The sequence below is a fragment of the Conger conger genome, chromosome 7, assembly GCF_963514075.1.
Source record: "Conger conger chromosome 7, fConCon1.1, whole genome shotgun sequence".
Classification (NCBI taxonomy): Eukaryota; Metazoa; Chordata; class Actinopteri; order Anguilliformes; family Congridae; genus Conger; species Conger conger.
This window is the reverse complement of record NC_083766.1, coordinates 22,492,802-22,510,137: the sequence shown is the minus strand read 5'-3', so window position 1 is coordinate 22,510,137 and position 17,336 is coordinate 22,492,802. Positions and strand designations below refer to the sequence as shown.

At 44.4% G+C, this 17,336-nt stretch overlaps 3 protein-coding genes across 3 annotated transcripts; 2 read left to right on the top strand and 1 right to left on the bottom strand.

Annotated features, from left to right (window-relative positions):
- Positions 1 to 1,338: 1,338 nt before the first annotated feature.
- Positions 1,339 to 8,866, bottom strand: LOC133133078 (small ribosomal subunit protein RACK1). Its single transcript, XM_061249052.1, has 8 exons — positions 8,561 to 8,866; positions 7,499 to 7,670; positions 6,980 to 7,127; positions 5,342 to 5,437; positions 4,266 to 4,376; positions 2,759 to 2,899; positions 2,533 to 2,643; positions 1,339 to 1,489 (listed from the first exon to the last, which is right to left on the bottom strand). Exons 1-8 carry the CDS (start codon positions 8,667 to 8,669, stop codon positions 1,424 to 1,426), a joined length of 954 nt encoding a protein of 317 aa, XP_061105036.1. The 5' UTR covers positions 8,670 to 8,866; the 3' UTR covers positions 1,339 to 1,423.
- A 1,636-nt stretch (positions 8,867 to 10,502) lies between these two features.
- On the top strand, positions 10,503 to 11,855 carry LOC133133245 (cilia- and flagella- associated protein 210-like). The gene has a single exon (XM_061249345.1). The coding sequence runs from the start codon at positions 10,503 to 10,505 to the stop codon at positions 11,853 to 11,855; it is 1,353 nt and encodes a 450-aa protein (XP_061105329.1).
- A 2,420-nt stretch (positions 11,856 to 14,275) lies between these two features.
- On the top strand, positions 14,276 to 15,628 carry LOC133133244 (cilia- and flagella- associated protein 210-like). Its single transcript, XM_061249344.1, has 2 exons — positions 14,276 to 14,865; positions 14,908 to 15,628. Exons 1-2 carry the CDS (start codon positions 14,276 to 14,278, stop codon positions 15,626 to 15,628), a joined length of 1,311 nt encoding a protein of 436 aa, XP_061105328.1.
- Positions 15,629 to 17,336: the final 1,708 nt, after the last annotated feature.

Here is a 17,336-nt window from a genome sequence, read left to right as displayed (position 1 = left end):
TAAACCATTAAGTAAATACGCATTATTATTTAATTACGGAAGGTAATTGTGTAGTTTTATGAGATATTGTTTTACCTGCTGACAGACCACAAACGACCATCCAGCAACTGCAGCAACAGTATTAGCTACACATAACTTACACTTCCATAATAATTCGCTCCAATAAGTAACTACCTCCCTACTAGCCAACAAATAGCGCCTCTACCTAATCTCACGTCCTGGTTTTGGAGGGATTTTACAATATTACGTGAGATACAATGCGTGATTGGCATAAAGTCAGGAACCTTTAGTTTTTTAATAGCGAATTTGGCACAGACAACAGATTTCCCTCGGTGTCGTCACTGAATTGCATTCTACACAGTATGGACTTGTAAGATACGAACCTCGTTACGTAACGATCCAGCTAAATAACTGTTTGACGATATGTTGATAGGCGCGATGGCCATCGTCAGAGCATCGCTATTTTACAAAAGGTTTCATTACGCATCAAGTTTGTTACTTAAAAATAGTTGTCGCCAGATTCTATCATTTTGGTTGCGCTTTTGGAGCATTTTAAGCAAGTACACATCACAACTGTAGGACTCGGAATTTGAGTTCTACAAACCTGAATCATTCAGAGAATAAATGCTTCTCTTGCAATTGCAAGCAATCCAAAAACTTCAGTATAGGTACAATCTCTTAATTACCATTATTGATAAGGATTCTATGATAATATATACAGTGCATAGCCAAGTAATTAATCTGACAAATACGCCCATTTTATTTCCTGTTCTCTTGGAAAAAGTCGACCAAGTATCAAGTGTAAAAACACAATCGGAAGATGTGATTAATTTATTCAATTTATTCATTAACTGTGGCAATATAGTTGGGATTCACAAAGACAACCCACAGTTACTTTAAACAGAAGTACAGAACAAGTGGACCAATAATTTGTGCAGTATAATGAAAACCAGTTTAGCAATTAAATTACAGGAAGGGCTTTATAACCTGAGGGCAGTGTAACAAACCGGTGTGGTGGCACCAGGACACTGAAATCCTGAAGATGTTCAGGGGTGCAGATGCACAGAATTCCTTCATTTCAAATCTGGTACATTTCTCCCTGTATCTTGGGGAAACGCTCTTGTGGAAGGTCAACATTCTTCTGATCGCAATAGGCAAAATGGGTAACCAAGGGAGTTAGAACTTGTGTAATCTACAGGGAAATAAGAAATATTCTCCTTTCAAAATAAGTGGCTCAAGGGTCCCAAGTAATCCACCATGCTATAGCTCCTCTCACTTTTGTGATGAATGGAGGAGGCAACATGGCCTTGCGCCAGGGAATCACACACCAGAACAGAATTCAGTTTTTTTCATTTTCCTTTTTTTATTCAAGGCTTCAGTGAACAGTTCATAGCAGTCTTGCGGTTGAGCGGGAGGCTTGTTATCAGCGGGTGCCGATGGTCACCTGCCACACTCTGATCAGGTTGTCCGTGTAGCCAGCAAACAGGGTCTGAGCAGGAGGAAGGAAAAGATCAGGACAGTGAAATGAACTAGTGCTTGAAACTCAGCCATTTTGTAGCTCTAAATGAAAGATCTGCGATAGGCTATGGGAATATTTGTTGGCCCGGTGGAAAAATAACATTATAGGGCAATCCCTTTTCTCCACTTGTTAATTTCCCTCCTTTGTTCCACATATTTCCAGGGTAGTTGAAAAGATGTAGTGGAGTAAAGGAGGGGAGAAGATTGTTGCAACTCACTAGGTGCGAGATGGCGTTCTGAGTCGATCTGACTGGTTTACAGGCTCCCGATTGTTTTGACATGTCAAAACAATTCAGGCACAATTAGCTTGAATGTCAGTTGCGAGGGGATTGAGTGTCAGTGTAAATCTCTGCAAGTTCAAACAAACACAGAGTAACTACCTCCCTGGCATACAATTAGGCAGTTCAGTAGGTTGCACAACGGTAGACTTGGAAAGAAAGATATCCAGAGTGCAGATACACACTGCCAAGTGCAACTCTCAGCTGGACAGTGCCTACAAAGTTTTATTCAGGCACAGATGTCAGGTGCAATGGCATGGATCCACAGGGGAATGGATTTGCACACCTTTGGATACTTCTGGCCAACATTTGACTGCTTAAGCGCCACGATTAAAGAGTGCCACAGCATTTGAGACCTAAGAATTATACATATATAGCTAGAATTTCTGACAAATTAGTGTCATAAATATGTTGTTTATAGGGCAATTTGAGAGGATTTCAATATTGTACAAGATGCTTGTAGGGTGTTTTGATATGAGGAACTGCCCTGGATTTCAGTTTTGTTAGGATGTGAAAGCTTTTAATATCTCAATACTACTTAGAACCTTATAATTCCAAGTCCCGATTTGATGACATTGATTTGAGTACAGACCAAACCCCCCTCATAATTGGAGGACGTGTCAGCAGGGTGACTCAGAACAGTAAAGGGGTGTAATCATCGGGGGACTCGTGAAGACAGAGCGAGCGCAGAATGGTTCGGTTGGCGTGGCCAAACGGCACGGAGACCGTACTGTACCTGTCCGTCAGCTGACCAGGCCAGGCAGGTGCACTGGGGAGGCTCCGCCTTGCTGTTAGTGCTGATCACTTCCTGTCGCAGCTCGTCCACTATGATTTTACCCTCAAGATCCTGCAAGAGTAAGGAGTAAGTCAGGAGGGGAGCATGTAGCCTAGCCTTATCTTGCCACCCATGTCAAAGCTCATATTCTCCAGTGACATTGACGCCTGATGAAGGCTCCTCGTACCCAGATCTTGATGCTGGGTCCGGTGGCAGCGCACAGCCAGTAGCGGTTGGGGCTGAAGCAGAGCGCATTGATGGCGTCTCCTCCATCCAGCGTGTAGAGGTGCTTCCCCTCGTTCAGGTCCCACAGCATGGCCTGCCCGTCCTGCACAGCAGGGGAGAAGGGGTGGGGATTATGAGGAACACTCACCACCCTAAACTAGAGGACTGCCACCACAAACCCCACTGAAACTAAAGACGCATTCTGGAAACCAAGAATTAAGAAAACGAGGAGAAATAAGAGGGGACGGGACCATTTACTCCGACGATTTATGGGGTAAATGGTCGGAAACCCAAACAGAGAAATAACAGGTCTGCCAACTGCACCGACTAAAACTGAACAAGCAATGAATGGCTGGTTTCAGAGGATCAGATCACTGAGCCGATTCACTGATTGACTCACTGTTCAGACGGACTGCTCATCCCTTCATAATTGCAGGACTTATCAGAGCCACAGGGGCTCAGGCGATAGGACCGTGAATTTTGTAATCATCGGGACGAGTTCTCTCTCAAGTACTGACTTCATAAATGAGTGGACAAGGCCAGCAACAGACCCGGTACCACACATTAATGGGATGCAAGTGTCCCTATGGGGAATATATTTTCCACTGTAAACCAGAGCACTGACACCACAAACCCACTAACGATAAACAAGATGCATTATGGAAACTGAGAAAGGATAAGCAAACCAGGAGATCACCGGTCTGCAGTTAACTGACACACGACACAGGATGACAGACCACAGGCTATAAAAAGCAAGGTAGTGCCTGCACATTGCAAAAATTCCTACTGGACCATGGATATAAAGTGGACTGAGGAAGACAAAGATACCCAAACACAGTATTGAAAACTTCCAAACAGGGTTAATGGCCAAAACAACATTTCAAAGGCCTTTGTAGGGATAGCTAAGCAGGCCATAACCAATGACCTTTGAAAATCAAAATATTGTCTGCACCGATAAACTTGTTTGGGAGCATTTAACACTACATACAGGTACCTCTTTTTCCTCTTGTCCACTTCACACCCCTGGCACCAGTAGGAGTTCAGTGACAGATAGAATCCCATTTGATCACTGCTCAGAAATGCATACGTTTCTGCGGTAGAAAAAACAATGAAAAGTGAAACCAATGATGTCAGCAGATGCTAGGAACCTACCGGGAAGCAACAGAAATACAGACGGCTAAAATGGCTTAAAATCCTTCCACCCCCAACTGATGTTCAGTGGACAGTGTAATCCCATCATAACATCAAGAATATGGAAAATCATATAATATCTTGGCCATAATTCCCCAACTCTAATTCAAAAGTTAGTATCATCAGATAATGGTGCATTTGGAGACCATTATAGAATAAATTATAAAGCCAAACTGGGTGTTTGTACATAGGCTTAACTACTGAATAAAAAATAACCCTAATAACTGCCCTGTGCCCACCCCACCCCGTTTCCCCCTTCCCACTCCTCCCCAGCATACCTTCCCACCAGAGGCGCACAGCGAGCCGTCAGGGGAGACTGTGACGGTGTTCAGGTACCCCGTGTGGCCGATGTGGTTGGTCTTCAGCTTGCAGTTGGCCAGGTTCCACACCTGTGACAGGAGAGAGGGGCTGAATATCACAGAACAGCACAGCAGGGACGCTCACCCCATCCTGTAGGCCACCACAGCCCACGGACTACAGGTCTCTATACTACAGGCCGATTCGCCAAAAGATTAATATTCTAGCAGTTTCGTGGGGAATAACAGTGGTCAGAAAGAACAGGATTGGTACTGGTATCAGATTTGCAGAGCTGATTTTCTGTGCCGATCGAGACATCTTTCCAATTCGCTAAACTGACCGATTCGCCTACTGGATTTGCTGTGCGGAGTCATTCACTGAGCCGATTCACGGTGTTCAGACTGACGCACTGCCCCTCTCATCCCTTCATAATTGGAGGACTTGTCGTCAGAGCCACAGGGGCTCAGGCGATAGTTATGTAATCATCGGGACGAGTTCTCTTCACTACCGACTCTTCACAAATAAAAACGGATACAAGGCCAGAAACAGACTCTGTACCGCACACTACAGGGATGCGGCTGTCCCCATGACAGTAATCACTGAGCTTTCTAATACTAATATGCAGCACTTGCAGCTGTTTGAAATACTCCCTTAATTAACCTTCAATTAATGCTCAAATTTAAGCAGTCACTTTGCAATGTTTACATGTGCATTTCATTGAAAGTTCCCTTTACGAACCTACCACACTGGTGTGTTACCTTATTTATTACATCTATTAGATCGTCATCTTATCCAATATCCTCCCTTTCACCATTTTAATAATTACTCAAGCAGTTTGGGAATGTTTCTCATTAATTTTTTGAACAGGTAGGCGAAGAGTATCAGCATGCCAACAAATTACTACGCATAGTTTCCTAGCAACCCAACTTGTAACTGCCACAACAAACAATGCCACCCAGGCCAACCAGAGTAATAGAATTTAAATATGAAAAGCTCCTGTAAGATCTTGCAGCGCGTCGGAGAGCAGGCGATCAAGGTGATCGGACGCGGCTCTTACCTTGACCGTCTTGTCCCAGCCGCAGGAGACGATGATTGGGTTGTTGCTGTTCGGGGAGAAGCGCACGCAGGACGCCCACTCTGTGTGGCTTTCGTCCTGCGGACACGCGGAAAGACCAGCGTTCAGGTCAATTTCGGTTACCGCTCCTCCATAAACCCACCCCTCACGAGTGAACTCCAGTTCTGAGAGTGGCAGGACCATACAAGCACTGGGCAAAGTCAGCACAAGCCATTTCAAAGGCTATTACCTCCCACTTGCCTGAAGCAGTAACATTTTCTTGACAGTAAAATTGAGCACTTTATAAGAGAAAAATTATAGCCTGCATTACCATATTCAAATTCAAGTCACACGCTCTGCCCTATCCAATCACCTTATTTAATTACCAACCACAAAGTGGAATTATCTTTATGAAAGCTTGTCAAAACCCCCCCAAGGTAAGGCAGCTTGATTTTATTTCTGTGTACCCAAGCACAGTGCAGCCGATTCATAATCAATTCATATTAAAAATGAAAGTCCCAATGCAACATACACAGGTTTACATCTTACTGCAAATGAGATCTCTACCGTTTGCTAACCGGTTCTGAGGCTTAAAATGCTCCACCACATCTACATCAGTCAGCATTCTGTATCGGTCCAATTCCTGCTAGTCCGGGTAGCCCATGAACCACAGGGGAATACCGCAGCAGTAGGTATTGAAGCTTTAAATTCAGCTTTGAGCCGGGGCTGCCCAACCCCGTTCCTGGACATCTACCGTCCTGTAGGTTCACACCAACCATAATGAAACGCACCTCATTCAAGAGCAAGAGCAGAGTTCTGGCCCAACCCTGTTCCTGGAGATCTACCATCCTGTCGGTTTTCACACCAACACTAAAGAAGCACACCTCGCTCAATAGCTTAAGCAGAGCTGCCAAACCCCGTTCCTGGAGATCTACCATACTGTCGGTCTTCACACCATCCCTAATGGAGTGCTGGATCAACTGATAATTGGTAGAATCAGGTGTGCCAAACTAGGGAAGAAATGAAAACCTACAGTACAGTAGATCTCCAGGAACAGGGCTGGGCAGCCCTGCCTGAAATGCAATCAATCCTTAGCACCAATTTACAGTAAACAGCAACAGAAAAAGGAATCTGCTGAGTTGGCTGCACCCCTCATCCCTTCATAATTGCAGGACTTGTCGTCAGAGCCACAGGGGCTCAGGCGATAGGACCGTGAATTTTGTAATCATTGGGACGAGTTCTTAGTTACCGACTCTTCACAAATGAACAGACACAAGGCTTGCAGCAGACTCTGCACCGCACACTACAAGCTAGGACTGGCATGCCAACCAGTGCGGCAACTTTTCATACCTATATCCAGTTCCAAAAGTCACAGGTGTTCAACTTACGTTCAATATTAACCCTTACCTAACGAACACTCAAACAATTTGGGCATACGCAGATTATGAGGAGTGCTCATTATGCTCTACTTCAGCTCTATGCCTGGCAGGAGATATGCGACTGAACTGTGCCATCAGCATTCTAGATTCCCACCAGGCGAAGCACAGAGCAGAGAGACCTGACCACCTATCCCAGCTTCACCTGTGGGGTTTCATACACGTGAAACACTAAGTGATAGAAGCCACACTGACTGAAGCCCACCTGGATGGTGTACTTGCAGACCCCCAGGGTGTTCCACAGCTTTATGGTCTTGTCCCGGGAGCCGGACACGATCTGCCGGTTGTCGGCAGAGAAGGCCACGCTCAGGACGTCCTTGGTGTGCCCGACGAATCGGCGAGTCGTCTGACCGCTGAGGAGAGAGCAGAGACAGGCTTCAGGATTGTGTCGACATCCAGGACCGGAGTTGTGCACCCCTGGTCTACACCATCACTGCTCCATCTGAGGCCACAGGGTAAAATGCTACTCTGACAATGAATGCTTTAGCAGAACATAACATGCTAGGATATTTTTGTGGTTTATTTAAGGTCTATGGAATGAGTATAACCGAACTGGACATTTTTAGGAATTCAGAAATATTTTTGGTCCGAAAAAGAAATGTCAAAGAGGACATCGGGTCAGCCTAAATTAAGCAATTAATTACAATTACTGCACTGCACAGATTAATTTGAGAAAGAAAAGGTGGCACACCCTCCTCTCTCCCCTCAGATCCAGCACACTCACGAGGTCAGGTCCCACAGCCGCAGCGTGCCGTCCCAGGACCCGGACAGGGCGAACTGCCCGTCGGAGGAGATCACCACGTCGCTCACAAAGTGCGAGTGCCCGTGCAGCGACCGCTGCGGGATGCCGTAGTTAGTCTCGTCGCGAGTCAGTTTCCACATGATTATGGACTTATCTGGAGAGATAGGAACGCAGGGAACGCAACGTGACTGCAGGTGTGCTCAATTCAAAGAAACCCTGAAACAAGCAAGGACAAAAACTTGCACTGCCCATACATAACCCAAAACAGCACAGAGAACGCGTTTCGACTTAATATCAGCAACCAATGCATAAACCAGATTAACGGTTTAATTAAATGCTTTGATTGAGCAATTAAGCGCCGAGTAACAACAAAAGCCAGAACACCCTGCAGCTCTCTAGGGCCAGGACTTAGGGACCACTGAGCTGCACTTTGCAGACAGAAAACCACTTGATGTGTCCATACTTGTGTCAAGACCTTAGCTGTGATTATGTTGGGGGTAACGTCAGATGACAAAAGTAAAGCATGATAGGATGTACACCAGGGCAGATTTTCTTTAGCATTACAAACATTCATGATATATTCTGCAATATCGTCACTTCTACACAGACAATTGCAAGAAGCCATTTCGTTAATGACAGAATTAATTATAACGGCCTGGTAATCGAAATATGTAGCCAATATTGAACTGTCCTTCCGCAGCTAGCTGCAGCCTGCAAACACAGGGAAGATTATAGCAAAAATTAGCCAAGCGGCACAAGAAGCGCCACGCGTAACACGTCATTTCAAAATGCCGCTGCCAAGCAACTTGACACGTGTTTATAGTAATGCGTGAACTGACAGCCGGTTGGTTTGCTACCTAGAAAGTTTAACCATTAATGACTTACATTTTACAACCTATCCGGTCAAATGTATGCAAACATAATTTAACCAGTTGAATCGGTACAGTTGCATGAAACAGCATTTAAAAATGTGTATAACGGACTGCTCTAACAGTAATACCACGTAGCTCGTATCCAGCGCTGTTATGGCGGCAGCTCCGTTACCTCTGGATGCAGACAGGATCATATCGGGAAACTGCGGAGTTGTAGCGATTTGGGTAATCCAACCGTTGTGGCCCTTCAGGGTTCCCCTCACGGTCATCTGCTCGGTCATTTTGGCGAAGGTAAACCGTGCCTTTTGGGGATGATGGAGTCGGATTTAGAGAGGCCTCGCTCGCCTAGCTCCTTTTCACACTCAGGCACGGAGAAAGAGACACAGCGCACCGGAAATAGAATAGACGTGCACGAGAGAAGACTAGTGGTGAATTCTGGGAAGTGCAGTGAGCAGTTATGTGATTATTGCAGCCGATGTCAGTGGGCTGGACCCTGTATATATGCTGTTTTTCTTGCCAAAAGTAATCGCAATCCCATAATTGTAACAAGCTGTTTTCGTTTTTCTTAATTACTCTTTTCATGTTTTGCAGGATTATCTACCCGCCTAAGCCTCATTATGTCAGAAATAGCTATGCATCCCATATTCACATTGTGCTTCATTTCAAATGATGACATATTTTTATTTTTAAACAATCAAATTAATTGGTGAAAGTGGACGTACATGGTATGGTTTTGGAAAATGAGATGAGGAAAAAAGGTGTAACAGCGGAGAAAGAAGACGGAATTCATTACAAATTAGCAGTCAAATTTAAATCAGTTATTCAGACCAAACATGTAATGGTTATTGTATACTCGGGACCGCAAAACTGACGTGTACAAATATTTTTCTGGTTAATGCATGGACACTAAAACGAACCATTTGGAAGATGAAGAATTCTAAGACAAAGAAAATTAACTGTGTTAACATGTTTAAAGAAAAAATATGTATGAACTTATCAGTTCCACAGCCTTACTTGAGCAAGAGTTTGGCTGTAACGAAAACCAGCATGCACAGGGATTCTCCAGGACCAATAGTCCTGTGCAAAACATTCTGACGATAGCCACAATAGTCCAGTGACACTGACTGAAAGACTGTTGCTGGCATTGGGGGTATTAGTAGGCTACTGCATTACCGGACAAGTCACATTAGGCAAGGGGAGCAATATCATACCGTTTAGATCAAGCTCCAACTCAAATAGTTGCCAACCCCACTAGATGTCGCTAATCAACTGAATAAAACACAGTCTAATCGACTATTTTAAATGAATCATTTACGTTTATAGAAATATTCACACATGCATTATAGCCTATTCAATTAATGTATTGATTGATAAGTGCTAGATCGTTGGAAACGGATACAAAAGTTGTCTTTAGCTGTAGCTCTAACAATGAACTCGCAACCTATAGATAACTTAGTGTCTGATTCAAGCTTTTTAGTAATTCATCAACGTAAATAACTAGGCTAAATGCAACACTATAGGATCTTGCGATCAAAATACGTGACATTTCACCACAGAGCGTACACGTCGTATAAATCGTTCATATCTGCATTATGTTCCAGGACAAATATACTGGAGCATATTTTGTTTTTAGAACAGCAAACAGAAAACACATTTGAAATGCATGGATTTACTTTAACGGATGAAAAACAGTTTTTTAATAACTCACGCAGAGTTTTATGCATAAACTTGTTAGAGGACGGCACAGCGCATATGAACACATTCTCGTGCTTATATTGCTGGGTGAGAAAATGCGTTTGTTGAAATTGTGAAGCGCTACAATCGTGCCGGTTGTCGTGTATGCCGCTGAATTGAAATCGGTTTTATTCGCTAGCTAGTGCTTATTTGCTTATCTCTGTGCCTATACATTGTGGCTACAGTAGAGAGTCTTGTTGGGTGTTTTTAGCTGACGAATAGATTTACCATACACAACTTCAACCTCCTGTGCTGACGTCACAAGACTTCGTCCTTCACTTCGACTGCTCGCGACATCACAGGGGACCTGATCTCGTCCACTATAAAAGCTTTGCAGAAAACTGAAACGGGCTATGTGCTTTTGAACCACTGAGATGAAAATGGACGTTTCAGCAGCTGTGGAAAGTCAGGATGGCAGAAGAGGCCTTGAGGCCCACAGGCAGGAGGCTAGGCAGAAAGCCATACGCCAGGAGTTCTATAAGAGCGACCGTGTGAGGAATTTCCACCGGGCGCTCCTGCTGTCCGAAACTATGAACGATCGCCAGAACCAGGTGAAGATCGAGCGGAAGCTGGCCACCGCAGCCGAAGAGGGGACCAAGAAGATGATCGACGAGATAAAGCGGAAATGGCTGGAGGGCATCGCCCAGGACCGAGAGAACCTGAAGCAGCGTCAGATGGAGTCCAAGGCCGTCGGAGACTACGTAAAGCAGCAGATGATGGAGCACGAGTGCATGCGGAGACAGATGAGGCTGGACAAGGAACAGGAGATTGAAGAGTGCCGGCAGATGCGGGAGCAATACGCGCGGGAGAAGCAACTGCGCAAGCAGCAGGACCAGATAGACATGATGAATGCGAGGAAAGCTCACAGGGAGTTTCTGGCAGGGACCGACACCATCAGGGCCCTGGAGGCTGAGAAACAGGAGATGGAGTTTGAGAGGAGGAAGTTTTTCAGCATGGAGAGGGAGAAAGTGGTGAAGAGGAAGCAGGAGAAGAGGGCAGAGAGACGCAGGGTGGCGCAGAGGTACAAGGAGATGGTGGCAGAGCAGCTGGCCACCGAGATGCAGGAGAAAGCCAACCAAGAGGAGCGGCTCAACGCCCAGATGTTGGCCGACGGCCTGGCCAAGTGGGAGGCCAAGCTACAGAGGGAGTGCATAGAGCTGGAGGAGAAGAGGAAGTCCATGTGCGACGCCATCGCCGTGAACCTCGAGAGCAAGCGCGAGCACCAGGAGAAGGCAGAGGAGGAGGCGCAGAGCGCGCAGGAGGACTTGGAGGCCAGGAAGGAGGAGGACCGCGTCTACTGGGAGACCGAGCAGCTGGAGGTGCAGAAGAAGGAGAAGCAGCGCACCATCATGGATGAGTTTCTGCGGTGGCAGATGCTGGAGCGGCGCTTCAACAAGCGGATCCTGCACGAAGAGGGGCTAGACTTCGACAAGAAGTACGAGGAGCTGATCTCCGAGGAGGAGGAGCAGTTTCAGGCGTACACCACCGCAGTGATCAATGCCGCCGCCAAGGCAAACAGGAACATCCTGCCACTTCTCAGGGCAGCCAATCATGGCATGTGGTATGGCCTGGGACCAATCACTGGAGGCCTCAGAACCGGCTACTTGGAGCCCGGTGCAACCTATGATGAAATCCCCAATTACGTGGGCACCACGACCCCAGACATCAAAAGGTTATATGGGGACACTGACGGCCAAGCAGATTCAAGAAGAAGATTGGGTTTTATTTGGTAAAATATGCGGAGATAGGCTATATTCTTATAGTATTGGATCATAATCAGTATCTGCATTTTGGCGCATTCCTGGTCCTGTTCTCTTTACGTCAATGACTCTTCCCTTTGATTTTGAGTCATGTGTTTCCAGTAGCGTGGAACAAAAATTCAAGATGATCTGTTCTAAACCAACCTGCTACGGTTACTTAGGCTACCACAAGAAGCCATTCTTAGGTCATTAGGTCTGACATTTTTAGAAGCCATTTAAATCAGGGACAAGGTATGATACAATTAAGATGAAATATCCAAAGGCATTTTGTTTAGAAGACTTTTAAATACATATTTACCAATGAATTATGTCCGTAGCAAATACATTATACACTCATCACTCGACACAAGCCAAATTTTAGGCTTTAATGTGTGACTGCCTGCGTGTGTTTACATGAAATCAAGAGTACATAAATTATTTTTTTTCTAAAGTGAAGAGTCTGTGGTGATTGTTGTTATTTTATTGGAAAACTGAAAAGAAGCAATCTGTGCTGTAGGTATGTGGCAAGCCCCACCTACTAGCTTTGAGACAGCACACCTTTGCGACGTTAACTTCGCCATTAGCTATGTTTTCAGATTTTTAGATAGGTTGATAGTGTGGTTGCATCATCCAAAGGACAGAGGCCAGATTTCAAACACCATCTGACAGTTTGGAACACTGAACATGCTCAACATTCCACTGTGTTCATACAAGGGGATTCCTTTAGCCTTTTTAAAATTCAAATGTACATTCCACTGTGTTCACACAAGGGATTCCTTTAGCCTTTTTTAAATTCAAATGTACATTCCACTGTGTTCACACAAGGGATTCCTTTAGCCTTTTTTAAATTCAAATGTTCAATGTGTGTGAAAGCAGCAACGTTCTAAGCTAAGTATACCTACTGTAAGTGGTACTTTCTTAAGGTTGGTCTGGACCACTCTTAGCTATTCCTTATCGATATTGTCAGCTCACTCTGCTAGCGGCCACCACTGTCAAGCCTCTGAAATCAGCTGTTGCTCTTCGTTACATCTCATTATGTTAAGCAAGATGCAGGCTACACTCGTATATCTACACTAGTAATTATACAGTTGTGGCTGGCTAATAATATGACTAAAATACCACATTCATGGGACTGTTTTCATGCAAAGAATACAATTGTTCCTAACGAAGGATGCATTTTGCACTTTATTGAACGTTGCCTAATTGCCTCTTAAATGGTATTCTTAAACTGACGATTCCCCACTCTCTCTGTGAGCTGTAGCGAGGTTTAACAATAGTTCTTTGTTTGTTTTGTTGGACACCGTAGTCCTAAAACTGGAAAATAATGTTTCTTTATTCAGTGCCACGTCCTCTAACAATATCTCCATTTCGTTTGCTGTGAAGCTGTGGGACAGCTTCTTTCTTTGTTTTGTTTTTTCCCCCCGCCATAGCTAATGCTGTTTTCGTGTTGGTGCGTTTTGCTTATTGGTGCGCTTTTATTGAAGACGTAAGCTAATCAGAGAAAATAATGAATTACAGAAGTAATGTGATGATGCTTCTGGCAAATCAACCCTGATTGCAGAGTCATTTAAGGCACCATGTCAAAGATATTAAAATAGTGTAAATAAAACATGACAGGCCAAAGAAGACGTATTGCTAGATGGCGTAGCGACACACCGTACCACGAACCGAAAATTATATATACGGTTGGATAATCTGGTTGTTTTTTTATTGTATTAATAAGCTCCCACCAGTCGTGATGAATGCAATATTTTTATGTATTCCTGCAGTGTTTTATTCATAAATAGCACTACTTTCTTGCATAACGCAGTCGCTGCATGGCGTGCATAATCCATTTTAAAGCGAGTCGATGGGGCTAGTAACGTCGCACGTAGAAGCTAAATCAAGCAACTTAGCCACTAGGCTATAGACTGCCATCACTGTCCCATTACTAATTTGCTAAATTATTGGAATTTATAAATTATGAATTTTCATATCATTCCACTAATATAACCTTCCAATAAATTAAAATGTTGAAACCATATTTTAAAAAGGGAGACATATATAACATCCTGAATGTGAGTTATAGTATATCAGCTTCTGCCAAATAACATTTACTTTGTGTGTCAATATTCCTACAAAACACAAGTTGTTATTCAATATTGCCTGAGTGTGTCATTGCAATTTTGAACCAATATATACAATAATTGTTCATATTTAATGACAGACCTTAGATCTGGATAGAAGATTCTTATCTGATGTCACAATGCCATGGCCTTCAAGCTGACCTGTTTTTTGGAACTTTGTCTGTGCTCCTTTATGACATGATAGTATGAACACTGACAGACCTTATCCCTTATAAACTATGGGCTGTAATGTCAAACAGCAGACTGGTGGAAACTGTAGCAATAACATTGGGCAACTAAAACTTCAAGATGGAAATGGAGTCTGAAACTACAGCCATACAGAATGGCTGGAAAAAAGGCCTTCAGAAGCAAAGAGAGGAGGCCCTGGACAAGGCGCTACGCCAACAGTTCTATCAGAGCGATCGCGTGAAACAGTTTCATCGCGCGCTCCTCCAAATGGAAGCCCTGAAGGAGCTGGACAACCAGATGACGATGAAACAGAGGTTAACGTGCACCGCCAAGGAGGAGACCAGGAAATTCATGGCTGATGTCAGGTGCAGGGAGCTGGCAGCCGTGGAGCAGGAGCGGGAGAAGGTGAGGCGGAAGGAGAGGGAGAAAGCAACCTTTCGGGCGTTCCTGGCAGAACAGAGGAGCGAACAGGAGCTGTGGAGGCAGAGGACGGTGGAGAAGACTCTGGAGGTCGAAGAGTGCCAGAAACAACGCGAGCAGTACGAGAGGGAGAAGAACATCCTCCTGGAGAAGAAGAAGGAGAAGAAGGCAATGGTGAGGAAGGCCCACACAGAGCACGTGCAGGCGATGAGCACCATCCGGGCACTAGAGGCTGAAAAGATAAAGATGGAGGAGGAGAGGCGGAGGCTTTTCCAGATGGAGAGGGACAGGCAGATGAAGAGGAAGCAGGAGAAGAGGATGGAGAGACGCAGGGAGGTGGAGAGGTACAAGGAGATGGTGGCAGTGCAGCTGGCCACCGAGATGCAGGAGAAAGCCAACCAAGAGGAGCAGCTCAAAGCCCAGATATTGGCCGACAGCCTGGCCAAGTGGGAGGCCAAGCTGCAGAGGGAGCGCACGGAGCTGGAGGAGAAGAAGAAGTCCATGCGCGACGCTATCGCCGCGCACCGCGAGAACAAGCGCGCCGCGCGGGAACGCCAGGCCGAGGCGGACGATCGGAGGTCGCGGGGCTTCCTCCACGCCGGGAAAGAGCGAGACCAGCGGCAAGAGGAGGCGCAGCGGGCGGCCGCGCGGAGGGAGGAGGAGAAGCGAGCCGCCGTCGACAACTTCCTGCGGCGGCAGATGACCGAGCGGCGCGCCACGGACCGCCTCCAGCAGCGCCGGGAGATGGAGTCAGACAGGAAGTACAGCGAGCTCATCGCCGAGGAGGAGGAGCAGTTCCAGCGCTACACCGACGGGATGATCAGCGCCGCCAGGAAGGCCAACCGGAACACATTCCCGCTCCTCAAGGCCGCCCAGCACGGAATGTGGGCTGGTGTCGGCCCCATTTACGGAGGGCTGAGGGCCAACTATTTAGTCCCCGGTGCCGGTTACAATCAGATGCCCAATTATGTCCGCACCACGACCAAAGACCTCCAAAGACTATATGGGACTAAAGAGAGCCAGTCAGCCAGCAGACTGAACTTCATATGGTAAACGGATAGACTATGATGGATATTGATAAATTAAGAAATGTTCCTAGTACATTACATGCCACCTTGTCTCTACAATGTAGTGCATTACTGCCACTGTTTATTTTACACCACCACCAGAGACTGGCTTTCCAAAAACAGCCAGAATACTTGCCTTTAATTGGTGAACATATGCTGAAGAATGTTGAAATTTGCTTCCTTTTCTGTAAGTGAACAGGAGTGAATTTCTATTTATTTTTATTATTCTTCTTTCAAGTGCTGATGCTCCAATATGATCAACTGACGTAAAAGATGTTATATATTTGATATTATACATTTTGTATAGAGGTTAAATAAATGTTGTTTTGTACTCAAATGTGTAGAAGGTGTCATTTATTTCCTTTATGTAAAAAAAAAACACCAAGACAGTCAAGATACCTTTGGTTGAGAATTCAGTCACTACAAATATGCATGAAATCATAAATGTATCGTTCCAAAAATGTTGAGAGACAGGATCAATAATGCAAGAATTTCAGCCTAAGTAATATTTCCACAAGCTAGATGGTATAAAAACTCCCTGGAAGACATGGCTACCAATGCTAGTCAGCATTCAAAAGACAAAGACAAATTCTGCAGAGGGAAACACACAGCTCATAGATGGCTTTTCTTATTATTTCCAAATGGCACAGTGGTTTAATTTACAGGACAAAAGAAAACAGGTACAGAAATACTCATACATAAACAAAATACTGTAGAAAAAACTCAAACAAATAAACTGATCGGGAGAAATAAAATACTATAGATGCTGTTTGGAATTGTGATTTCTCAACTTTGCTTTGTGCTTCTACAACACTAAGCTCGTTAGAGCACCAGGGAGAGATCAAGAGTCACTATAAATACTATAGAGAGAGAGAGGGAGAGAGTGAGAGAGAAGTGGAGATCATAAAGACCTTAGTGGATTTTATTTCTCGAATGGAGAAAATACTTTTGTTGGCTGGCTCTTAGAAACACCATGTATCTTTTAAATGTAAGTCATTTTTCATTACCAAAGTTCATAAGTTATTGTTGTACCCCAATAAAACATTAACACTGTAGGGTGTGAATCGTTTGCCCTGAAAGATTGCACCATATCTTTAGGTATCGCATGGGCACTGCTGTAATGCAGAATATTTATCAAATGTAGTTTTAAAATGTAAAAGTACCAATTTGTGACAATGATCTCAGATGCAAAGCAATACATACAGTAAGCAGCAAGGGAGAAGTAAACGTTTCAATAGAAAAACTAGAATGGTTGATATCTTTACATTTGCTCAGTTAGTTCTGTACATTGCTTACATTCAATTCATGGATTAATAGAAACTAGATGTAATTTGGCAACGAGCATAGTTTTTCCCAAAATACAACCAAAAGATGGAGGCTTTCCTCCATTTTTTTAAAAGCTCAAATCTGACTAGTTCTGGCTTGAAGAGACATTGTGACTAGTTTCTGTGCCAGAAAAAAAACAAAAACAAACGGGACATTCTGCAAAAGCTTTTAAGTTTTTAAGAAAATAAAAGCACTCTGTACTTCAAAAGGATGAAATATAACATTATAATGGCAATTAAGTAAACCATATACACACTGACTACAGATTGTACATAGCATTGATACGCAAGACTTATCAGTAAATATAAAAAAATACGTTTTCATTGTTGTTCATCCAAGCCAACAATCCTTCTCTTTCTCAACCAAAA